Source organism: Amia ocellicauda, chromosome 2, assembly GCF_036373705.1.
Source record: "Amia ocellicauda isolate fAmiCal2 chromosome 2, fAmiCal2.hap1, whole genome shotgun sequence".
NCBI classification, from domain to species: Eukaryota; Metazoa; Chordata; class Actinopteri; order Amiiformes; family Amiidae; genus Amia; species Amia ocellicauda.
The window spans coordinates 26,471,115-26,497,994 of record NC_089851.1 but is presented as its reverse complement, the minus strand read 5'-3'; the positions used below and the strand labels follow the sequence as shown (position 1 = coordinate 26,497,994).

Sequence of the window (26,880 nt, the reverse complement as noted above, 5' to 3'; positions counted from 1 at the left end):
ACCCCCAAAAAAATCTATTTTAATTCCAGGGTTGTAAGGCAACAAAATAGGAAAAATGCCAAAGGGGTGAATACTTTTGCAAGGCACTGTACAAGACCACCACATAAAAGATGAGAAGATTAAATCAAATCAGTAGCTTTGCTGGATTGACCTCTCTTTAGACTCCCTCCAGACCTCTCTGGCCCTCCTTCACCAGAAGAATCTACCCCGTCTCTGCTTTCCTACCTCCATAGCCCCATACTTTTCAACATTTGCCCCTTGGTGGTGGAACAACTGAGGTCAGGACCACACAATCCCGGACCACCTTCCGGCGATTACTCAAGACACATCTGTTCCAACTTTACCTGTAATACAGCAGCTTATTCTCCCGAGCTGTTCAGCATTCTTGCTATCATTCATTATGCTGCCATGTACTTATGTACGGTTAGTACTTCTATTGTTTTACTGCGATGTTTCCATGCACCCCCTCCCTTTAGCACATACCTTGGACTCAACTGTATTATATCTGCACTTGTTACCTCACTGAACAAGAATGTATGCTATTTGTATTTACGTACTATGGCACTTCTGTAACACTTAAAAATAGAATTTTGTATGCATTGTATTATTGCACTTCTGTAATTTTTTGTAAATATGAAACATTGTTAACAAATAAGGTACAGTAAGACCTGGATCTGAAGCCTGCCCTGTTAGCATGATAGTCCCGTAAACAGTATTAAAGGGCAAGATCCTGGATGCTAACTCCCTAGAAAAGAATTCGCAATTGTCCTGTAGTTTTCATGTAAAATAATCCTCTTTAAACAACAATACTAAAATGGTGAAAAATATAACCTTAAACATGCATTTCTTAAGTGTTGAGCCATAAATTCTACATTTTATATCCAGACACTTTATTAAACACAAGTCTACAGCAATGATTTTACAGATGTCAGCTTGCATTTGGGCAGTGTTTGTAGCTCCTGTCTGACAGTCATGATTTCAAACTGCTAAAGAAACGCCTTTCTCCAAACCCTGAACTGCTGGAAGCAGGTGCATGGAGTACCTCCAGCAGCTGCCACTTAAAACAGGAAACACACCTGAGCATAGTCCTCTCTACAAGCCTGGAAACTGACACATTGAAAGTGGTGACATCAGAATGATGACAGTTTAAAAACTCACAGGCATGTTACTTAAGACGAAAAGTCACATTGTGCTGATGTTCAGTGGATTATCCTTTCAGAAATATAAGTATTTACTATTTAATGTTTCAGAGCTGGAGTTTGACAAGCTCAGGGAATGAGATAAGGATTGGGGGGGTATAACTATAACTAATCATAGTTATACAAGGATATCAAGACAAACTTTTTTTTGTTTTAAATCAGATACTATATAAAAACAAATGCAAATGTAACAGAAAAATCATTTTTTACCAAGGAAGACATGGAAGTAAGCTATATCTAATTGACCCACTAGCTGTCTCAGCTGTCAAGGGTGTGACATTTGGAATCAAGAGAAGACACAGGCAGCTAGGCCATGCCCAGAGAGAAATATCTTTGGCGGTGACGCTCATGCGGCTTTGTTGCCCTTGTCTTGGCATGCTTAATGAATTCCATCTACACAAAGAGAGTCTACTCTTCTGCTTAAAGTCTGTTAGGCCATACCATGCAATGATGGCCTTCTCTCTATTAACCTGAATCCATCCTTCAAACAAATAGTCATTGTCTATTACTTAGATTAAAAGTTATTCAAATCCCCCATATTCAACTACAATGAAAAGTGCTGTTTATTTACACTTAATATAGTGTAAATAAACTGCACGTGTTAACTGTATCCTTGCCAAGGAAAGAAGTCCACCCCAATAAGCCTGGCCACAGAACTAATGAAGTGCTCTAATGCTGGGACCATAAGGCCTCTGTCCTAATGTTCAACAATAAACAATGCTAACCAGATTTATTTAGAGAAATCTAGCTGTTCTGCACCATTTTCATAATCGAGTGGTTAGGTTTCAAAATACGTTTTCACTTTGTAGTGGCACAAGCTGCAGTTCTTCCAAACACAATCTATTGAACTCTAAAGCTGCGCAATGTGACAATAGCCTGCAAAATATATCAAAACAGCTTTGTGTAATTTGGTCTGATGTGTCTGGCCTAAATTTTGTGTTTATCTTCATACAGTCTGTTTAGATTGCTTCTGTAAACACTCGCACAGCAAATGGAGGGACTTGCCATGGCCTTTCATGTTTAACCTCTTATGATTAAAGTACACCCTTAATGTTGTGGTCTAATTACAGAAATGCATCAAAACAACACAAACAATACAATTCAGTTTACACTGACATTACACAAGAGAATGTAAAAAATGATCCTACATTATGGCAGCCATTGGTTTGCCAAAGTTTGTGTGTGAGCACATCCATGTGCATCCATCATGCATCTTGGACTTGAAATATATTGCTAGAGATTTATTTGAATTACAGATTGATAGTTTTCAGTCGTAAAACCAGAGACAGGGATTTGCATGGCTAACCAAAAACGTCAGGTAATTTGATATCTTATTGTCCTATAACAACTTTTAAATAAAAATGTTAAGTGAAAAGTAAAAACAAAACGACATACTATAGCAAATTAAACTTTTGAACATATTTACATGCACGTTTTAGTTTAATTTTTATTAAGGCCACTTTTAAACATTTACATTTCCTTTTCTGACATTACATATAGTTAAAGAATAAGTACAACTTTCTTCCGTGCAGAATTGATACCCACCATTCATTAAACCATAAAGTGAACTTCAGGCACATAAGAAAACGCAGCACAGTTCTCATCTTTGCATTTACACCTTTACAACTCATTCAAACCTTGGTTAAGATTGACCTAGCCCAGGCACATGCATGCTACTAATCCTTTACACAGATTGCATTCCGGAATTTGTAACCGATTATGTAGTGATACTGTGCACTACTAAAACAAAATCACGACATAATGTATGCATTTTCACAAAAGAATTAAAATCAGGGTGCCACCGAATATGCTTTCAACAGGAGTAACAGCACAGAGTGGTCCACTGTACGGGTGAGAGCTGCTGGCACCGAGCAGCGGATCCGCCCAGTGGGGGTTTCTAACGGGTTCGTCTGCGCTCTCCCGGACACGTCCTGCACATCCAGTGTTTGACGTGTTGATCACTCATTACATCCGTGTTTGGATATGATGACCGACAGTTCAATTTCCCCTCACTGTTCTGTCATGATTTGGGTCAACATTAATACGAGCAGATCTGATTGTGCATCTGTATGCATCGTAATACTACAGCATTCATAAAAACACAACGATTGTAGAGTAAAAGCTCAGCTTGATGGTTGATGGGTCACTAAAATATATTGGATTATAATGCTATGCATGTCGCGACCTTCCCTTATAAAAATACTAATAGAATACACTTTATTTCTAACTTAATGTCACTGTTATCCGGGTTTGTCGGCTAAAGTATGCATGTGTCATTATTGCATGCCTGGAGGTGAGATCGGATCTTCAAGCAGCGCAACATTGTAGCAAAGTAATATTGTTAGCTGGGCTTTTCCTCAGCTCAACATACACTCGGGGCTTTATTTCGTATATCCCCCTTGCAAGTGTCAACCAATACAGTCAATGGTACTTTTTAACATCCACCCCGTCTCTTCATGCTAGCTAGTCAGCACCGACATCTCACATTCATCAAATCACACTCGACAACGTGAGCTTAGCTTTCAAATGCCTGTCCATCCATTTTAGTTTGTGGAGATCAACATATTTCCCAGAAAACAAGATGCATCACGTCTTATCCCACCAGTGTCTTTATCCCTGCAGGTGGAAATATAGCAGCCGAGCTGTCGCCAACACGATCATTAATGTAAGTGTTGAGTGCGCATCTTAATCACGGTCTGTTTCTTCATAATGACCCATCATTAAAACGTATAAAACCAGCATCAATCTGCCCACTGAAACATTATCATCAATAGGGACGGTGACAGCGCCGACTTACCCAGATTGACGAAGCTCATCACCATGTCCGCGTCGTTGAGGAAGGTATTGTCTTGTAAAGTGGCCAGAGGGGGACCCGGGGTGGTAAAGACGGGTCTGAACTGGTCCAGGAGTCCGTCCACCTCGTTCCTGTCCTCGTTTGAGATGGTGTTATACAGGTCCAGCATGAACAGCGGGGCCGAGTTGTACTTCCCGTGCGCCAGATGCGGTCTGGGTCGGTGCGGCAGCCCTAGGATGGACAGGATCTCTTTCTGCATCTCTCTCTTCTCATGGGTGCGCAGCCGCCTGTGGATGAAGCTCGAGTGGATTTCGTTATTGCCATCAAATAAAAAACTGCTACCAGCAGCGCCGAAGACATGGAGAGAGATCCACCACAACAGCCCAAAAGAGAAACAGTAGCTTATCATGGTATATCCAGTTTCTTATCAAACGGGCTGTCTGACTTTCAAAATACGGAGTTTAAAATTGACCTCGGCGCTGATCTATTGGGGTGTCAAATATCCGCAGGTGAAACTGCAATTAAAGCAATTGATTGGCGCGTTCAAAGTTTCTTGGAAGACCAGCTCACCGTCCCATTCAAGCCATATGAGATACTATAGAAAGTGCGACGCAATGAGATGTGCGGCTCCGCAGACTTTGGTTGCCGCATGAATCTCCATGAAAGCCAGCAGGGTTGCTTGCTAAAGAGTCCATTAAGCTCCACTTGAACCGGTCCAGTCAAAACGAGACGACTGCAATAATCTTATTTAGGTATGAGTTTCCACTGGTTAAGCTGTAAAGCCCTGTTGGTTGAGTTGAACACAATTGCGCATTTTCGGTTTTTGTTTTAAATATCAATCGGTCTTCGCGAGCATCATGTTTTTCATCAGTCGTCCTCGCTGAACATTATGCCAGATCTACTGCAAGTGGATCCCCTGCGGTCTGTGCTCAGCAGCCCGTGTGCAGATTGCATGTGCAGGTAGCAGATCTAGCGTGTCCAGTCCCTCTGAACCCGCCCCGCACCGGGACTGTCTCCAAAGCCATAGGAGGAGCTTTCCGAGACATTGTAATTGTCCCTGCGTCCAAATGGGAACTTGTTGAGGTGACCACAGCTTAACAAAACTGTTTGCTTAGACTTGATCATGGGAAATAGAAATCAATAACCCTATAAAGCGTGTAGGTGTATATTTTCACCTGTTTAATCAACCTGTTGATTGGGAACTAAATGTCAATGTCAATTCAATTATTTCTTAATAGATTTTAATTGGAAACAAATGTAAAATATGTAGTGTATTTGACGTCTGAATAGCCACACACGCCCTGCAAGAGAACTTGTTAATGTTTAATTTCTTACTGCTGGTTACACAGTTTATGCGCTGTGACAGCACAACTCAAATTAGACCTCAATGCAGATACCAAGTTATGTTGCACATTCACTTTTTTCAGACAACGGAGGACCCCTTGAGGTGAAGGAAAGAAAAGCAAGAATTCTTTATTTTAAAGTTTTTAAGAATATTATCTATAATAAAATTGTATTTATTAAATCCATGGCAATGTAGGTGTATAAACAAATAGACAAAATATGAATGCATGCTTACTAAATATGCTTAGAAGGGTTAATCTGTGCATTTGCTTCTCGGTTTCAAAAATCATACAGTTTCAAAGAAAACTGTCTTCAAATGTGTAATCCAATTACAGAATTGTTATTCTGTAATAGCACTGATAGTGAACATTGCCAGAGAAATAGCAAGACCTGCAACTCTTGCATACAAACATTCCACACATTAAAAACCCCAGGCTGTTATCTAATCTTTAAAGAAAGATAAGCAGGCTAATAAAACATTTGCTCATCTTATGCTGTATATGAAAGATTATCAGCTCCATGCATGAGATTCTCTGCTCCATCCCCATGTCACATCAGCAACAAAAGGGTTAGACATTTAAAACAGAAACCATAAAACAGTGCTCTGCAATTATGATCAATTTCAGTGTCCATTCATCCACACCTGGACTCCCAAGGAATAAATTATCCCATGATTGGAAGTTTAAACCTGTATCTCTTCCGAAAACAATTGTAAAGCATTCCACAAAATTACTGATTCACTAGCAGTTCATGTAAATGTAATGTAAAGTGAGAGGAATGGATAATACTACATCAACAGGGCTGTTAATATCTTCATATTATTGAGCCACCTGATTTTGTATGTGCATGAACTTAAGGTAATACATCTGTATAACTGCAAGAAATTGGATGTGAAAACAAACAAAACTTCTTAACTGGATTGTTGATTTTACAATGGCTGGCAGCTACAATGATAGAAAGACTGGATTTAATGTTTCTTTCTTCCAGACCCACATTTCTGTTTCTTTTTAAGTACCGGTTTCTTGCATTTGCTTGTGTCACATATCATTTTGGTTTAGAGATGAGTTTAAGGAGGACTTCTGCAAAGACATTGGTTTGTGGCCTGTACAATGCTCATAGAAACTAAGCGATTAAAGCATGTGTACTTCTCCAATTGTAATGCATTTAATTAAACAATAATAATAATTGCTAAATATACTGTCGCATCTAATTCCAAAAACAAGTCATAGTCTGCAAAGTATGCAATTAGTAAGAATAACAGAATGGTGGGTGCAAAGATGATCCAGATTTATTCTGGCAGTGGAGTTTTGTGAAATTAAAATGAAGTAATACCTCCTCTCGTTTACAGTGACTGAACACTTTTACAGTAAGGTGTTATATCTGGAAGCAATTTGTGCAATTCAGAAAACCATATGTGGAGGGATTACTTTGGGCTCTGCTGTTTGCGTGAGGTTCCCATCTTTGTGTGCCATTATCAAGAGATTATAGTTTTTTTTTTTTTTTCTATTGTATGGTTAATATAGCAACAATCATTGACATACAGTTATAACAACTCAATCTGTTCCAGGAATTAAATTAATTGAAAACTGTCGGTAAAGCTGAAACTGTCTTTCTGCAAAGCTTTTTACATATCTTTTGAAAGATGTATAAAACACGTCATGCACTAAAGTTGGGATTCCTTGAAACACTAATTTGAATCCATGTATATAATCACATTTTTAAGAAGTAGATAAAGCTTTGAGCCGGGCATGTTTGGCTTGCAGTTTAGTGTATTGTTGACTTTGTTGTATTTACCCTTTGAGAAGAAAAAGAAGGCGTCTCCATTGGGAATACTGTGTTGTGTCTGCTCTTTCTCAGATCCTGTGATAGGCATTCTTATCATTTTGGGAGAAATCTTATCTTTCAGAAGTACAAACCACTGCATCAAAGCCACAGATGGTATCAAAAGTGCTGGCTGAGGTCCATCGTTTCAAGCAGTCTAGACTAGAAGGAGAGGTATCATATTTGATCTACATAAATGGATTTGTAAAATATAAATTATACATAAATGGGCCAATTTCCACACACCTTTAAAATTTAAATCATCTAGGGCTTCTTTCATGTTACTGCAGATTTATTTCTTAATTCTGTGTTTCTAGTAAAGTGAACTGAAGTATCAAAATTCTGCATTGACACTGAAATACTTAAAATAATTGTAATGAGTAACAACCTACATCAGATTCGATTTAATAAGATTGAACAGCTTTGGCTGAACCCTAATAAGATCAAAGGCCGGGCTATATTCATACGTGGTCTGGGCAGGATTAGGGTCCGACCCCTTTACAGAAATTTATTTTTCAACCCCAATAAATATCCCACAAAGATGGTGAATTGATGGATGTCATGTTTAGTTAAGCTGAAAGGTCAGAGTCTGCATGATTTTCCTTTCAAATTAAGTATAAATTTGCATTTTATACAGAAGTTAAACTGGAGTTCTAACTTTTCTCTATGAAAATTAAATATTCATCACTGTGCTTTCAATACAACCTCAAGAACACAGAATTATTAATACAAATAATATTTAGGTACAGTTCTTCAGAGCCATTTGATTCCATATGCTACAGACCAATAATGTAAGACTTATTTAACATCTCACATAGTGATTAATACCCAGTGGACCTGCTGATGCTTTTGTAAGGTCTGTAGCGGAGCGGATTATGCCAGAGATGTGTGTGTTTTTCTGTATATTCCACAGATTTGTCGGGATTTACTGTGAAGTGTTTTTGCAATCCTAAAATGAGTTAAAAGCTTTTCAATGTGGCCATTTTATTCTGTCAGCAGGTTCTCTCATAGCCACATATAAAACTAATAAAAACAATTTAATCTTCCTCAACTGTACCTAATCTGTAACATTTATATCAACCTTCAGCTGACTACTGCAGTAAACTGTGCCTGTTAGAGGAAACAGTACAGATGAGAGATGTAGGTCCTGTGACTTTACAGTCTAGACAGGTCCTTTTACACCCTAATTAGCAGATTCTGTGGAGTTACCCTGAAACCAACAATGGTGTCTGGCAGGCCTTATCAGGGATTGGAGCTCATCAGGTGTGGTCAGAGAGTGAATCTGCTCCAGCCAGTTCCCCTCCCCAGATTACTTGACTGGAACCGCCTTTCACTCGGAGTTCCCAACCTATATCCGCACCAAGCCACAGCAGATGCAAAGCATTTTACAAACACCATTTACTGCTTAAGAAAAAGAAAAACCTACAGGAAAGAAAGGGTGACTACATTATCTCTCGATTTGTCTTAACATACCTTTCTATATATAACTGTGTAAAGTGTGTTAAGAAAACTTTCCTCCTCTTCCAGTGCCCGAGCTGAATCTATTGGCACCAGCAATAGACTCCTTCTGAACAACGTGCTGGCTGTGTTCAAACTCAAACTGCATGGCCTGGGTGAAAGAGGGGGCATCGAACTGGCTGTGGTAAGCCGAGGCGCGATCCGCACGCAGACACTCCTGGGGGAATGCAGAGATCTGCTCGGCCAGGTCCAGAGCACACTGCAGGGCTGGGGAACAGCAAGCAAGAGGAGGTTTATGAAGGGTTTGTTTAGAAACTCAGAAAAAAAAAAACAATCGTGTGTTTACTGGAAACTATGCAGCACACTTTGATTATTCCCATGGTACAGATCTATCTTTTCTTTAAAGGAAGTGAAAGGTGGAATACCTTAGGAACAGGGAAGCATAAGCTTGCAATTCCGTGCAACAGGAAATTACTTTTTTATAATAAGGTTTTAATCCAAACAACCCGTTTAAAGTGGTTAAGTTTTCAAGTTTTATAAAGACCTTGCAAGCAAAATGCCATAGAGCAGTTTTGTTAGTTTGACTTATAATTTGTATCATTACACCACAATTGCTTACTTTGACACACATTTTTGGAGAACACGCTTACCAGAATCCTGATGACATATTTTAGGACAGATTTTTAAACAAAAGTAACAAAACATATTATTAAGAGAAAGCTGAACAAGGAAAACATTTCAACATACCACATTCAGTATGCCTCTATTCTTTCAAGAGAAGGAGGACAAAGATGAACAGAATGCTCTATGAAAATCTAAAAAACTGTTTTTAACAAAAAGGCAAAAACAAAAGGATCATTTTGCTTTTAAGTGTCCTTCGACCTCTGCAAACAAAAAATAATGAAAAGATGGTGTCCACAGTCGCATATTCTTTATAATATCTCGTAGACTGACATAGAGTACACCCTTTCATAATTAAACAATGCCACTGACAGTCATACATTTAATCAAATTCTCCAAGGCTTAGTAGATAGTTCAAGATATGGTCTCACTGCAATATGACTCTTTTTATCCAGAATATATTAGGTCATTCCCACCTCTGGTATCAGCCTCCTCCAACCCTCTCCACATGTTTGCAGGATCTAATAAACTATTTGACCCTGGTCATTGAAAAGGCTTCTTCTTCAGACTTTGTCTTTTAGTCTGCTTTGAGTCATTGTATTGGATGTGCATGTAAAAGGTTTTCTGGTGTATTGATTTAATTATTACTTGGTTGATATTCTGCAGGGTCAAATCAACTATTTAAAAGGTACTAGATTTTCTAGCTTCCTAGCTTCTTATGCAGCCCTAAAAAAGACTAAACAAAACTGAACAGAAAAAATGGTGTGCAAAAGCATTAGAGCTAAACTCAAAATGTCAAACGCCAGGGCAGGGAGGGGTTCGGCTAATATGTTACATCTGCCATCCACTGCAGGGAACAGCTTTTTCAAATAATAAAAAACAAAATGTAAAGGGTTCTCCAGTTAATTTGCATTGTGAGAAAAAAAAAATATTTTGTAAGGTTAAGACTAAAAAGACAGCTGACCTTCGCCATCAGGAACCACTCTGTTTGCAAGCCCAAATGCAAGCGCTTCCTGTGCATCCACGGGCCGTCCAGTCAGAATGAGGTCCAGAGCCCGAGACAGGCCAATGAGGCGCGGTAATCTCACAGTGCCACCATCAATAAGAGGAACACCTAAGGAAGCAATTCATGGGCTTAGTTTGCATCTGTACTTCAGCTTCTAAGATGTATAGCTATAGAGAAAATGTTCTAACAAGATGTAGTGAAAGTGAAGAATCATACAGATTTTCTAATTACTCTTAATTAAAAACTGTATCCAGGATTTTTTTAAGTTTGTTGAGTACTTCTGTGTCTTCTGCTCCAAAAGAGCTATCGCATGCTTTAGCGAAACCCAATTTGAATTAATTTGAACTTATAGTTAGAGCTAAATTGGAAAAGTTAACAGCTGACAAACAGGTACTCTTGGGACCAGGGAGGAAAATCCCAACCTCAGCTCATTTACAGCCATAGTAATTCAATCTTTTGGTTTCCAATGGAAAACATGTTTTTGCTCTCATTGACATTACTGATCCTTTATACTGAGCTATGGCAAAATATCTCTGTGTGAGGGAATATTAGCAGATGCCGAGCCTCACAGTTTACTAGGGTGTAAACCACCATGACAGAGGGTGGGATGAAAAACCAAACACAGATATACACAGCAATAAGGGACAAGAAAGCTTCAGGTCAATGTCAGAAGCACAAAGGCTTAACTTTAGTCGCAAAAAATATATACTTTCACAATGATAAAAAAGGGTTTCAACAGCATAAAAGGTTGCAGATGCCATATGCAAATAAATGGCGCCACTAATCAGAGCCCTGCCTTGTGATGGCCTGTAATTAACAATCCCTTCTCATGACAGCACTTTCTTCCTAATTCTCTGTGTGAGGCTCTGGGCAGCCCCCACTGTAATATTGCCCATGATCCCCAAGCACTTGCCCATATTACTGGATTGAAAGCAGAAGACCTCCCTGTTAGACTTTCCCTGTGCACTGACTGAGGGTCTCTGCACATGGGCAGTCATAGTAACCGTTTCCTCAACCAAATTTCTACACATTAAATCTCTGCACCCTTAAATATCATCAAAACAAACACTTGATATAGATTCACAGACAAATTTAATGATTTAAAGTATATCTATCAATCTAACACACACATACATATACATAGTATACACAGCATGTCTTTCTATACCCCTGGGCATTGTTTTTTCCAAAAGCCATTATGATGAAAAAAAAAAAATGTATTTTCATAAGCTGATATTATTCATCCATCTGGTTTTATGCAAAAGGAGAAGGAGAAATGTATGTAAATGATATAATTATATGTGCAGTTTAGTTCCTCAAAGCCGGTCAAAAACAATGTTCAAATTCCTATCTAATATATACATCTGAGACCTATCTTTAAACTTTTCTTCTTTAGTCAGTATATTTAATTCAATGTTCAACATGCTCTATATTAGTGCTTCATATGCTAATGAATTTTTTTCCCGGTATACTGACATTTAGTATTCCTCTGTGCTGCATATCAAGCTGTTTGACTACAAGGCAAAGTAGTGTGTGTCAATATGGTCTCATTGCACTGTGGCATCAATCAATATTATCTTGAAGATGATCCTTCTTTTGGTGATAAGAGAAAGGCAACAAAGAGAATGTAGAGGAAAATAATTATGCACTATTGCACAATGGATTATTTTAAAGGATAAATCACATTTCAACTAAAAAGGCAAATACATTAAAATATAACAAACATTTATGTAGATGTGTTACCATAATAACAGTTAAACAAAGCTTTATTGTAAACTAAAAGTACACAACTTAAGCAGTGCAGTAATAGTTATCTGAGGCTCAAATGCACAGTTTCCTCCAGTTATTTGAAAGATAATACAATGTAAAACATCACAGCAGTCTAATGCAACGTAATGCAGGAGTTAATAGCAGCTAAAAGCACGAGACATGGTCGACAAAAAAGTTGCAAAAAGGAAGTCAGGTTGATAAATGTTTCAACAGTTTCCTTGCTAAGCCCAGACTCTAAAACTACGCATTTGACAATCTTGCTTTGTTTGACCTTGTTATACTTTACTTTATGTTTGCATGTGAAGCAAGGTCAGACTGGGTTGTCAGGATGGAAAAATACCGCCATCTAGAGTACCCAGACATCTACCTTTCCTGTTCCTGTTTCTGAACTGGCCAAGACGAAATTCCAAAATGGTACATAAATCTGTTTCTAACTCAAGATCACTTACTTATCAAGCTTATGGCGAGTACTTTTCTTTTGAGGTAGAATTCACCATCATGAATCGATATTCTAAATTTGAGCAGAATGTACACTAGGTAAGGGGACAACTGAGAAAAACCTGTAGACAACTCAAACAATGTTACCATGAGAAAATATAACCTCCCTGAAGAGGAGTTTTAGTCACACGACCTCTTTCTTCACCTTTCGAAATCTGGGTGAACTCCAGGTTAGGTCACCAGTTAAATAAATCAGGTGGTTTTAGAAATCTGATGATAGACCAGCAAACGGTCCATCAAACAGTCTGGCAAAACTCAGGGCACTTCCACAGTTTTCCGTGTTTGAGGAAAATCTTCTTAAATTTAAGAAAATTGCAGATTAGGATCAATCCCTCAGTTTTCATGAATACCAAAATATTTTGCCAATCACACCAATTAATTCTTAAATAGAGGGGAACAAATATATCTGATTCATTACAGGAAAAACACACTGGCTATGAAAATAGATTTCCATTAAAAACAAAAGTTTGATTAGCAAACAACATTGATTTTTTGGTTGTAGCAGTGGTGTATTGTAAATATTAATTTCAGTTTCTGACACTACACTCCACATATGGATTTTAATGTCATGCATATGTGATGAGTATTTTGACAAACACTATATCCTAAGATCAATTAATTCTTCTGCACTGACAGAGATGAAGCTATAATTACATCTCCAGTGTCAATTTTCCCAACCCTCAACTTTTATATCGGTTTGCTTGTGTAACATTTTCAACTGCAAACATAAGAGAATGTTAAAAATATGAAAAGGAGAGAAAATAAATGACGCCCAAACATGATATATTGCACTCTGCCCCTTAACTGATCAACATTTGATATTTGAAGCTGTCAATCATCATTTTCAGTCTGGTCAACAGTTTATATTAATTAGATTTAATTCCCACAGGTAAGATCTTCATATTCTCTTAGAAATTCATCTTGCTTTGTTTTTTGGTTGAAGTAAATTATTTAAACCTTTATATGACTGATAATAAATCGGATTATTTAATCAGTTTAATTATTTTGCCTTAATTGTGTCATTAATCCTAAATAAAAAAAAACAGTTTTATGTATTACCATTGTATATTTCAAACTGATAATCGGGAAAGACTTCCTTTGATTATTGCTCTTGACATAAAACATGTCATAATATATAAATGTCAAAGATCAGATATGAAGACCAACTATCACGCTATATTATTATCTATAGTTCAAAACATGTTTTTTCCTACTACTAAGCCAGTTTCAATAAATAAAACAAAAAAGAACCAGCAGGCATTTATTGTGCAAAAACAAATCATTCAAGCTAATGTTTTCCAGTACATGCACTTGTCATACTGGTAGCTGGAAAACTTCAAAGTAACACATATATACCATAGTCTGACATGAGGGCAATAAAATTAAATTATCAGAATTATTTTGGAATTAGGTAGGCTAACCCCATTTAATATACCTAATGTGTTTTTTATTATTTATTGATACGTTTAGTATCGACTAATATCACCTTCACTTTTAAAATGTATTTCAAAAAGGTGCCCAAATTTTGTCTGGAATTATGAAAGAAAGGCTTGGAAGATGTGAAGAGTAACCATTTGATATTGTATTGTCCAAAATACATTAATGTGCTTTAATTAAAAAAATACATATTATATAACAGTGAAAGACTGTAACAGCTCTTTTTTTATCAGTCTGAGTCTCAAATGCACAAGTGACGGAAGTATATATAATTTGTCAGATTTACTTGTGGTTGCAGCAGCTTTGTTTCCTCTCTGGAATGGGGCTGACTGGAGTAATTCCTATGACTGGGTTAGACAAACCACTATATTCAGAGACCAAATTTTAAAGCCAGTTTACTAGCATATGCTTCAAGATTTCAGTAGGTAAATTAACATTTCATCAGCAGCACTCATTTAACAGTCTCCAGTTTCTCGCTCACTGTGAGCTTCCTGGCCGCAGAGATTTTGGACACATTCACAGAGTTGGAAATAATCTTTCACTTAGCACAGCATTTATCTTATTAATTGGATCAGCTGAACATTTCCACCCACCAAATATCTGGTGACTCTTCAAATTGTAGAGTAATAGCCTACAAGAGAGTAATGATTTTCCAACCTGCCAAGTGTTTCATTTGTGTTGCTTTCTTTAACTTATCTTTTCCTACTGGCTTTTTTCAAGGACCAGAGCCAAGTTTTATTATCAAATATTGTTTTGTTTTGGGGAGGGGGTTGTTCTTCACAACGTCCTTGAAGAATGTGGACTTTCATAATGCTGTACTCATCTGTCCAGCTTGTGTCCTGGAAGACACTCAGTTCCATGTTTTCAAATTGTGTGAAGCACTATATATCATCCAAATAACTCTGGTTTTGGTTTCAGAAGACAAGCTATGCACAGAGATATTTGCAGAGCACAAAAGAATTCAATAATTATAAGGGAGATAGACAAACATCTTTATCTTCAAACAGTGGGGGACAGAACTGTGAGATATTCTAACACTGCTGAAGGCTGCGCTTGAAACGTTCAACCAGCAACTTTCTTTTAGATTTCTATAGGAAGACAGACCACCTGCAGAACAGAGGCTATAATGCAGCACAGCTGTTCACTTGTCTCCTATGAAGACTGAGCTTCTTTCATTTCTGTCCACAATGAAGTATTTTTGATAAAAGTAGGAATAAGAGATAGTGGCCTGGTTTTGCTCTACCCACCAGAAAACTTTACTCAACTCACTAAATCTGTATCCATGTTGGGTTTTCTTTAAAATACGTACTTAAATCGTGAAGTTAGATGTATGCTATTGAGTGCAGACCAAGCCTGCATTGTTTTATCCTGCTAAAATTACTTGGATTTCTTCCTACTGGAAACACTACAGAATCCACAATGATGTTGCAATACATCTGACAGATTAACTTGCTTTCTAAGCGACACAAACACCTCCTGTAACTGACCACTGCTAAAGCTGCACTGATCTTCTGGAAGGGTGAATCCATTAAAATAAATTATACTAAGATTTTATCAAAAGTGTCAACACTATACATACTACATGTTCCATTTATGAATTCTAAAATAGAGTAACATAACAGGTACCACATAAAAAGCAATGGATTTCCCTTTAGTTATATGCTAAACATAAACCACTTACATAGGGAGGGGGTATTTTGAGTATTTGAGTTTTGGGAATCACATAAAAAGAAGCAATGCAAGCCCTTGCTGCAGTCCTCGTGGCTTTCCTATGGCCACATCACACATATATTACCCTCTCAAACACAAGCCAGACGGGATTCCCTCTGGCTTTTTAAATCCACTGTACAGAAATGAAAGTTGTACAATTTTTGCAAGTGGTTTTATCTGTCAGAATTAGACGTCCTACATATTCAGCGCAGGGTTCCAAAAATACATTATCCAAACATATGAGACCAATATTATGTAAAATGTTATTATTTGTTATAATTAGTATTTATTTCTAGCATTATTTAAAAAAAAGTGCTCTGTAACTAAAGCTGGCACTTGTCAAGCTTAAACTGAACAATATTGAGAGCTTTGCAATCCGTTACATATGGCCGAGTATGGCACAAGTACAGGGTAAAGGTTTGACTATGATATTAAAGTCAGCGCTGATTAAAAGAGCATCGATTAATAAAACAATTTATTTATGTTTCTCCACTATCCATCCATAAACTGTGGATAAACAACTAGCACCTTGACAAAACAACAACAGCCAAATTGCCCCTCCAGTTTAATTTATATAGGGATATCAAAATAGTTTGATATGTATACTCTCAGCTGGCTAATGTGTTTAAAGAGGCCTCACAAAAACATATAGTAATAATCATGGCAACTCATTTAAGAAGCAGGAATTTAAAAGAACATCAGCATAGTTAAGCTGTATCATGGCCATGCTTTTCTAGACAATCAGAATATCAGCTACAGTCAAACCTAGGCAATGCCAAGTCCGTACAGTTAATTACAGAGAAAGTCTGATAAGGCTCGTTTAAAAAAAAAAACGAGAAAAAAAAAACTGTCAGGGCACGTAAATTACAGTTTGTGCAGCTTATTTATAAACACAGTGGTTACATTTTTGATGGGAACAAGAATTATTGTTAGGAAGAAAAGATATATCCCATTTCCCTTTGGTTATCACAAATTCCACCCACAGCTATGCAGTACCTTCCTTAACACTCGGCACACACTGTTTAATGATGGTCGAACCCCAGACATCAACAGGAAAAAGCCAGATGAAACAACATGACACGGACAAATTGCAAAAAAGGAGTAATTGGAAAGAACGGAAAATGGACTAATAGTTCGGAAACCTCCCCCCGCATTCTCCAGTGCCAAACAAGATATACGGCGATGTTTACCCAACAGGCCGGCCAAATGGATTACGATGGATTTACTATTAGGAGCCCGATAGGTCATTCTGAAAACGGACACATTCTGGGTCCCACTGGGCTCCTTTCTCAACACGCTGACCAGGAAAACATAAGTGCTCACCATAGACCCCATCGGGTGTAAATCACGGCTCACCAAGCTCATAGAAATGGCCCATTGGCTTTCTTATTATACGTGCAGAATATAGAGGAGGCCTTTTATCAATATTTTGCAGTGGTACACACCTATTTAATCACAAGGCAATCCAGATGTACCAAACGTCACTGATTAAAGAGGCCTGACAGTTTCAAAGTCATTCTAAAAAAAAAAGGCTCACAAAAGCAGTCCATATGTTTTTTTTTCCCTTGAAAAGAAAATGACTACAACAAAAATGGAACTTATATAAGAAACATCTATGTGTAAGCAATCACTGCGTGACTCTAGTGTGAAGGCTACTTCTTTGTGATGTGACGGCCTCTCACTCGTGACCTTTGTTAGTTTCTGATATGTAATTATCGTGCAATCCACAGACACACAAAATTGGGATACTGGGTTGAGAGGCATTGGAAAGCTTACAAACGACCGGAAAGCAATGTACCGAAGCGCCGACAGAAAACCCCCATGATGGCACTGTGCTCCACCACTCTCAGGTCAGCCAGCAGGGAGAGCTCCAGACCACCGGCGACGGCATAGCCACTGACGGCAGCGATCACGGGTTTGGAGAACTGCATGCGAGAAGGGCCCTGTAACGGACAAACACAGGCACGCTGATCACAAGAGCTCTGCCACAATAATAATATGCACATTTCGTTTGTTTATCAATCACCCACATGTGTGTACGCAGGCAGATATTGACACACTTTGATTTGGGCTCTTTATTTTAAAATATATATATTTTTTATGTAACTTCATACCATCGGACCAGGACTTTTAGTGACATCTTGTTCCCATTTAAGCGGAGCTGAGTGATGGGCCAACTCTTTCAAATCGTAACCAGCGCAGAAATTCCCTCCTGGAAGAGACCACAAAATTATAAAGTATGGTGCTGGAAACCAAAAGAGGGGAAAAAAAAAAAAAAACACTTCAGAGTAGAGCTGCAATTTAGAAAGCGGGTCAGAAGATCTTTGGCAAATCTTTCACAAGACTTAAAGAGGCTGCCCAAATAGGTCTCTGCACGGTACAGTGCTTTCATTAGTTTAAGAAAAGTACACAATACAGACTTCTGACAATTGGATGCATATGTATGTGGCAGATGTGCTAAATATTTTGCCTTAGTGACCTTTATACAAAATAAAAACAAAGTTTGTGCATTATACTGGTAAAATGCTACTAGTACTATATTAGACAGTTATCCAGGGCATCTTCCTCGACTTGCTGTCATTCCTGTTGTTGGCTGGGCTCCGACAAGGTTGGATATTTTCAAATTAACCTTGTCGGCCCCCATGACATTGTGTAGGAGGAAAGGAAGTGTGATGGGACATAGATCAGAGACCGTGCGCGGGTGTGTGTGTTCATTCTCCCAGGTGAAAGCAGAAACCTTCCCTACTAACTCAGTCCCTGTCAGCAGCACATTATATTGAGATCAAGCCTGTATGTAGCCAGCTTTTTATTCAGATTAAATTGGTGAGGTGGGCGAAATGTTGTAGTAAATGTGATTAGATTTTTTGGTTAATTCTGTCCCTCAGTTACAAAACTAATACACGTGACATGAATATAACTACCTTCACATAATCACTAACTTTTCTGCATAGAAAAACACTTTCAGTGAACACATACTGAATAGATGGATTGAGGGGGGGATGTTTGCTGTTTGCAGTTAAAGTTGAAGTTTAATTATGAGGCTTGTCTTCATCTGCAAATCCACGCCCTATCAACAGTGTAATTTTAACCTGTCACAGACCCAAAATAAGGCAAAAATTATGAAAACAGGAAGACGTAGGCCTAACCATTTTTTTAAGATAACCAACAAACAGAACAATTTTGATTAAATCATGAATAAAATCAAAGCACAGTTGGTAAAGCAGGGTAAGCAGCAAGAGTAATCTCTAATGAAATATGCTATAGTACATCTGTTCATTGAGCGGGACAAAGGACTCCTAACTTAGTTTATGCCACTTCATAAAGAGCTGCCAGTTTGTCCTGGAGTCACAACAATGATGTCACAACAAAAATGTCTCCTGGCTGAGATGAGATGCCACCTGTTCCTGGCCAGCATCATTCTCAACATGAAACGGGCAATGCATGAACGCTCTTCAAAGCATTTCAAAACGTGATTATCAGAGGACCTTTTCAATCCTACAGCTGTGTTCCTTTACTTTAGGTGGTTTTTTTGTTTAATGTACAATATAATGCTGCACTTTATTTCATTTCAAAATGTTTTCATTTAATTTATTTTATCAATGTGTAGATATAAAGATCTTATACTGGTCCTTCCTAAACGGCAAGCTATAAGACTCTTTCATAGGCTCCTGTACTTAGTAGATATGGATTCCTTGATTATTTCTTATTAATCTTATTTCTAAATAATCAATGATAAGTTTAATGTCCTAAGTCTCACAATTATGTATATGCTAGCCACGTGTATGAATACATGGGGGTGTCTGATTGAATCTACTGCTGCTGCTCTTATAATAACTAAAATATTAAACATATATACTTATTTATTTGTTCTAAAAAAAAATCGGAATTGTTCTGTTTGTTTTTAAAATAAGAGTTTTCTGTACCAGTAATATCCACTTAGCATCAATAACTGTTCAGTAACTCCAACTCTCCTATTTTTTACTTTTAACTGATATTAAATGTCTACGTTTTACTCACTTCAGATTATGTTATTATACAAAAATAATGTGTGATGCATGTGGATTGGAAAATCACGTATTAATTGTTTGAATCCTTTAAAAGTAACATATATGTATAATGCCTATTGGTACTATATCTCTTTTAGGTTTTGTTTCACGGCAATAAAGCTAAGTAAGCATGTGTTTAACCTTGTAGCTGATATATAGAGATAATACAGACAATTCCTGATAAGAAGTCAACACATTGCCTTGCAGTTACTGAGGTAATCTGGATGTAAAGAAAACTCTGAGTGGATTAAGTTACAATGACTATCCACTGCTGATTTAAAATGGGCAAACAGACATTTTAAATAAATATATATATATAATAAATACATATTTACAGAATTTATACAGAATAAATAGTTTTTATTCCTGCCTTCATCATTCTCTTTATGTTAGCACCCTTCAGCTTCAGTTGTGTCACACATATGTCAAAGGAAGATTAAGCTTTGGAAAATGAGCCTTGTTTCCCGGATGCTGTAAAAATAGTATCTAATTAATACTTGTGAATGGAAGGACTAGTTCGTACTAGGAGCAGACAGTTTAAGGCACAGTGGTTCAAAGACTAGGCTACTACCTCCAGTAGGCAAGAGAGCATAACGTTTCAAAGTCCTTTTGATGTTTTACAACGCCTTATTAAGCTGTTGAGGTTTTAAACATATAATCAGGGAAATTATAGTAACTGAACATTGTGTATCATAATTAACACTTTTAATTTTATTACGGCTGAGCCAGAGACTGCCTTGCTAGTGTGTCCCTGTTAAAGTGCTGCTGTGTCACTGGCATTTTGCAAGGTAATACAAATTATGACAACGACTACACGCTTTGCACACTGACACTTGTTCAGAAATGGCACTCTCTCACTGAAACAGCACAACCCTAGTGATGCAAGGTTTCATTCAGTAACAAAGCACTACACTATAGTTCTCAACACATGCTTTCCATTTTCATTCATTCTTGAAAACTGGACTTCTAAAAATTAAACTCCATCTGAAAATAAATCTACACATGGTTCATATTTCATGCGATACCTGCAGTCTCGTATCACTGATTCCTGGAATGCCGCAAGCCTGCAGATTTTAAGGCCAGCTAAATTCCTCAATGGGTACAGAATTGCTAACAATGGTAATTTTGAACAATTACAGCAATAACTTGAATTAATTGAAATAATTAAGAGCTCAGAAGGAATGAAAACCAGAAGAACCTGTGGTTCCCCAAATCCATGAGACAGTTTCACAGATGTAGACGGCTTTAAATGAGGAAATTACATGCTTGTTATACTGTTAACTCAGGCATGGGCAAAATCTGTCCAAATCCGTTACAAATGCAATAATTGTCGAAATGAATAATCTGTTTTCATTCAAAATGTACTGAATATTGAAGAAAGACATAAAACATGTATTCATGAAATACCAAAGTCACATAAAAGTACCCAGTATAAACATAATTCCCTTTCTGGAATTAGCAACCACATGTTCTTCACAGGGTCAGGAGCTTAAGTCCACAATTGCAAGCTTTAAAAGTTGAATTACACTGCCAAGCATTCGTGACCAGGAATCATCTGTACACAACATGAGTGACTGACTCTAGAGACCCTAGCAGAATAAGACAATGTTTAAAACAATATAGGCCTAACTATTTCACATTCTTCTGGGATGAAGGCGTTGTTTAAAAAAATGTATAATGAGTCCTGTGTCATCATCATAATTAAATACCTCATCCAGTACCTGAGGCAAGACAAGAAACACAAGAGAGCCCTGTATGGGTTTATATAGTCAAACTGAATATTCTTAGGATCACTGAAGCCTCCACTAGGTCACAAGAAAAAATCAACACATTTTAAATACAAAAAATCTTCTATTTATCGATTTCAATACCACTATTTTGGAAGCAAACTGGTGTCCCAGCCGTGTTGATCTTATCTGAAATATTCCTGGCAGGGGGCATTTAATTTAATTGAATTATGAGCAGATACTTCAGAACTTACCTAACGCCATGAAGAGTGCAGAATTTGTATATCATTCTCTGGGTTAAAGGGCTATGTCATAAAGTCACTCACCTACTCCATAGAAGACGGCCGCTGTCAGGGAGGGGTCCGTCTCAAACACGGCGAAGTTCTCTACCAGCTGCCGTGCCGTCTCCTGGTTCACTGCATTCCTGACCTCGGGCCTGTTGATGCCGATCGTCAGAATGGAGCCCTTTCTCTCGGCCACCACATTCTGCTTGACGGCTAAAGGGAATATATATGAATGTTTTGAGGTTCACAGCGCAAAGGATTTAAAGTCACACATGTTGGTCTGAACTTTCCATAAAACACCATAATGTGGGTGGATGGGGAACTACTCTCAAAAGTAATCAAATACTAACAACAATATGCAAATACTCGTGCCCATTCCTAGGCTCTCTTCCATGTCTTGGAAATAAATATCCACACTGCTATGCCAAATTATATTCAGGAGTGCCCCCCTAAGACTGTCTAAAATAACTTCTTCATTTAAGAATTGAATTTAACCAGCCATAATGTGTTTCAGTTTTCAGTTAATGCAGTTAACAATTAAAAAACAAAGATAATTCAACTTCAAACTTTGCAACCTGAATATAAATAAACAAATGCAGTGTACTCCTTATTCTGAAAATAGCCCAACAGAAAATGCAAACTAGTGAAGTGCAACATCTCTTGCCAGTGTAAACACTGTATCTTTGAAGGACATGTGTTACCCTTGTAAGACCTTTGGAGTTTCCTAATTTGTGCATTCATGAGCGCTATGGGGTAGTGTAGCAGCTAAGCAAGATAGCACACTCATCTCTACATAAAGGGGTTCGACACACAAAACCACACCAAAAAAAGCCTATTTGAAGATTATTTTATTATAGCAAACTTTAATGTTAAATCAGAAACAGCTGTTTTTGAAGTGATTGAAGTTGCATCGGCGGATTTGCAATCACATTACAGAAACTCTAGAAAACTCATTTTAGTTGACTTGATCCACGTCTTTCATGGTTAATTCTTACTCTTTTTTTTATATGCTACTATTTCAAGTAACAGCAACCAGACCCAAACTAGGGGTAAAGTAAAGCACTACAGCGTGTTTCTTTTGTACCAGATGTGTTTTGCCATTTCAGAGATGAACTTCACCTAAAAGAATGATCAGGGATCATAAGGTAATAAGAGCACAAAGGAAGTGTGTCTACCAAATTAAAGGGAAATGTGCATTATATTATACACTATCTAATTCAGCAGGTGTCAGGAAATACTCTATGCCTTCCCGTAACTTTTTTTCCTTGTACTCAACAGCTTTTGATGCCGACTAACCACAAAAGGAAACCTAAAACCAAACCATATATATGCCTTTTGACAACTCTATTGATCAATCTAAAATGACAAACAAGCTGTTTCTTATTGCATACAATTTAGAGACTTGCCTTTATTTCAAATATAGCTCAAATTATGAGCTTGTGAACAAGACAAATATGGTATCTTCTGAAAGAATGCAATATGTTTTGTTGTTGGTTTCCTCAACACATCTACTTCCCCGCCTTTCAGGAACTGGCTATAACACATGGAGTTCTGTATTGCAATAGCAAAATTACACACACACACACACAACAAAAATCTTTACAAACTTATAATGGCAACATGCAACAATTTCAAAGATTTTACTGAGTTACAGTACATATAAGGAAATCAGTCCATTTAAATAAATTAATTAGGCCCTAATCTATGGATTTCAAGTCTCAGGTTTTGTGGGAGCGTGTGATTGGCTGCTGACAGCAGGAATGTGCACCAGAGCTACAGTCGGGTCAAGACCCTGGCGAGGACGACGAGCCGCAGAGGAGCTGCCCTGAGACGGTCTCTGACAGTTTGTGCAGAAATGATTTGGTTGTGCAAACCCACAGTTTCATCAGCTGTCCTGTGGCTGGTCTCAGACAATCCTGCAGGTGAAGAAGCCAGATATGGAGGTCCTGGGCTGGCATGGCACACGTGGTCTGTGGTTGTGAGGCTGGCTGGACGTACTGCCAAATCTCTAAAACGTCAGAGGTGACTTATGGTAGATAAATGAGCATTAAATTATCTGGCAAGAGCTCTGGTGGCCATTCCTGCAGTCAGCATGCCAATTGCACACTCCCTCAAAACTTGAGACATCTGTGGCATTGTGTAAAACTGCATATTTTAGAGTGGCCTTTTAGGTGCACCTGTATAATGATCTTGATATGCCACACCTGTCAGGTACATGGATTATCTTGGCAAATGAGCAATACTCACTAACAGGGATGTAAACAGATTTGTGCACACAATTTGAGAGAAATAAGCTTTCTGTGTGTATGGAAAATTTGGGAAATATGGAAAATAAACCAACACTACATTACAACTATAATAATACAAATAATAATACTGTGTTTGCTGCCCTCTAGTACACTAGAAACTGAACTGCAACATACCTGTGTCCTGCTGGTTTTGGCAAGAGGTGCTGAATCCAGCTGGGGTCGTTTTTTCCCCCAAAGCCCGTATTATTATCGAGGATCCAGTGCTGAGGCTGTGTTTTAATTGTCTACTACAAATCACACGACCAAGTATAAGCGACATTACAAATCAGTGATTCCTACCTGTGAAAGTTTAACAGATTCTTCAACGAAAGAAAACGAAGAATTAACATATATCTTAGTCACTATTCTGTATTTATTGTGATTAACAATGTTAGTACAATCTGTTAACATGTACCTGCTCTTAGATCTAGATTGCTTTAAAGTTGCAATTATAAAGTTGTATCGCCTAGTCAAATACGTTGTAATAGTGTCCCAGTGTGCAGCATCATAAAAGATCCCCCGTCCACAAAGACACGCCGTTTTCGGTCCTGTCAGATGAAAGTGCTGTTAGCAGTTCTGTCCATTGGCAGCAGGTGGAACTGTCGACAAAGCCAATTCAAACCTTTCTTTGGTGCAAGACAGACAACGTTCAGTGCATTATTTGTGCTTACTGTGTATGTATACCGATCAGCCATAACATTATGACCACTGACAGGTGAAGTGAATAACACTGATAATCTCGTTATCATGGCACCTGTCAGTGGGTGGGATATATTAGGCAGCAAGTGAACATTTTGTCCTCAAAGTTGATGTGTTAGAAGCAGGAAAAATGGGCAGCGTAAGGATCTGAGCGACTTTGACAAGGGCCACATTGTGATGGCTAGACGACTGGGTCAGAGCATCTCCAAAACTGCAGCTCTTGTGGGGTGTTCCCGGTCTGCAGTGGTCAGTACCTATCAAAAGTGTCCAAGGAAGGAAAAGCGGTGAACCGGCGACAGGGTCATGGGCGGCCAAGGCTCATTGATGCACGTGGGGAGTGAAGGCTGGCCCGTGTGGTCCAATCCAACAGACGAGCTACTGTAGCTCAAATTGCTGAGAAAGTGAATGCTGGTTCTGATAGAAAGGTGTCAGAACACACAGTGCATCGCAGTTTGTTGCGTATGGGGCTGCGTAGCCGCAGACCAGTCAGGGTGCCCATGCTGACCCCTGTCCACTGCTGAAAGCGCCTACAATGGGCACGTGAGCATCAGAACTGGACCACGGAGCAATGGAGGAAGGTGGCCTGGTCTGATGAATCACGAGTTCAGGGTGTTGACTTGGCCTCCAAATTCCCCAGATCTCGATCCAATCGAGCATCTGTGGGATGTGCTGGACAAACAAGTCCGATCCATGGAGGCCCCACCTCGCAACTTACAGGACTTAAAGGATCTGCTGCTAACGTCTTGGTGCCAGATACCACAGCACACCTTCAGAGGTCTAGTGGAGTCCATGCCTCGACGGGTCAGGGCTGTTTTGGGATCTACATAATATTAGGCAGGTGGTCATAATGTTATGCCTGATCGGTGTATAAAGTCAAGCCTGTAAGCCAAGTAACAACAAAATAAACACAAAAAACTACAAACAAACTATGGGCCTATATAAGATATTCAATTTTGACAAATTGTTAAAAGCAGACCAATGTCCAGCTGGTTGTAACTTGACTTATGGGCTTGATTTACATCTAACATAATTTAATTTCATAAAAAAGTAAATAACAAACTGATCCATAATACCTTGGACAAATTTAAACTAACACACCTGTTTTTAGTTTATATTCTCATTCACATCAAAAGGCGAATACGAGATATTCCCAGAATTCAGTCACAGACACACCAAAGGTTCACATAAATGAGGAATAAAGGCACTACACATTACAAAGCAAATAACCTCAAACAGAATTGGGTTTCCTAGATAATCTTTCCAAATCTAGGCATTTACTTCACTTCACCAAAAGTACACACCAGTTTTCTCACACTCACTGTAATCACTGGTGTCATTTGCCATTCATTTCTATACTGAACCAAAACTAATTTGACATTGCCACATCATTACCAGACCAGATTGTTTTTATTATTTCTTGTCCAAAATATCAAAGTTAAAGAAGTATCTAGTCAAAATAGAGAACTTTGGAGTACATCCGTATTTACCCACTGAGCTGTGTAGTGGTGATTCAGCAGTTATCTGAACCTAATTAACATTTTTTCCAGTGTGTCTCTGAGGCAAATTCTAGGGTCTAAGGTCAAGTCTGCACATTCTGAGGTGAGCAGTCTTTTGCTCATATAGTCTGTGTATCTGTGTATCATGTGTATAATATACTTTACCATATGTTACAATGCTACAGTTTATGTATTTTAACTTCCAGAGAAATTTTCAAAATAATACCATGCAATAATACATTACAAAGAAAACTACAAAAGGGCCAGATTTGTCTTCCTCGTGGAAACTGGAGTCATTATTTTTACCGTTTCAGTCTTACGCCTTGATAATGATAGTTTCCATAGACAACGTGAGGTGTTGCTGTCCATGTGGAAAAACAGTGATAATCTATTCCCCTTTCCAACAACAGATTAATGCACAGTGGAGATTGTGCATGCGTTTGATCGCAGGGCATTGCAATATTTTACATCCCTGAATCCTGCCACTTGCCTACGCTGGTTTGGATGAATAGGCTAATGCACGGTAATGTATATTACAGTGCGTGATTCTCTATCCGTCTTCTTCCAGTACAATCTTCACAATGTCATTTATTTAGTCTTTTGTAATAACAAAGGTTGTTTAAGATAAATGTCATCCCAACACTCACAGCAGAGGATTGCACCACCTATAAAAAAAACATCA

At 38.2% G+C, this 26,880-nt stretch overlaps 2 protein-coding genes across 2 annotated transcripts in view; both read right to left on the bottom strand.

The window, feature by feature from the left end:
- Window positions 1–5,318, bottom strand: part of bmp6 (bone morphogenetic protein 6) — a 42,999-nt gene extending 37,681 nt beyond the window's left edge. The window contains exon 1 of the mRNA XM_066722069.1: window positions 3,997–5,318. Within this exon, the coding sequence (XP_066578166.1) occupies window positions 3,997–4,402 (406 nt within the window). The 5' untranslated portion in view covers window positions 4,403–5,318. The remainder of the gene's footprint in view (window positions 1–3,996) is intronic.
- A 123-nt stretch (window positions 5,319–5,441) lies between these two features.
- LOC136768053 (enoyl-CoA hydratase EchA19) lies at window positions 5,442–24,713 on the bottom strand. The gene is made up of 6 exons (XM_066722111.1): window positions 24,139–24,713; window positions 21,758–21,928; window positions 17,773–17,870; window positions 17,457–17,601; window positions 10,202–10,351; window positions 5,442–8,883 (listed from the first exon to the last, which is right to left on the bottom strand). The coding sequence occupies exons 1-6, from the start codon at window positions 24,281–24,283 to the stop codon at window positions 8,660–8,662; spliced, it is 933 nt and encodes a 310-aa protein (XP_066578208.1). The 5' UTR covers window positions 24,284–24,713; the 3' UTR covers window positions 5,442–8,659.
- Between the last annotated feature and the right edge of the window lie 2,167 nt (window positions 24,714–26,880).

Bases quoted from the DNA above. Each gene is read 5' to 3' on its own strand.
- LOC136768053 (XM_066722111.1), bottom strand. From the start codon at position 24,283: ATGTCGCTTATACTTGGTCGTGTGATTTGTAGTAGACAATTAAAACAC. The intron at 17,602-17,772 runs GTATGAAGTTAC...TGTCCGTTACAG, and splicing joins CTAAAAGTCCTGGTCCGATG to GGCCCTTCTCGCATGCAGTT. The intron at 8,884-10,201 runs GTCAGCTGTCTT...GCTGTTCCCCAG, and splicing joins AGTGGTTCCTGATGGCGAAG to CCCTGCAGTGTGCTCTGGAC.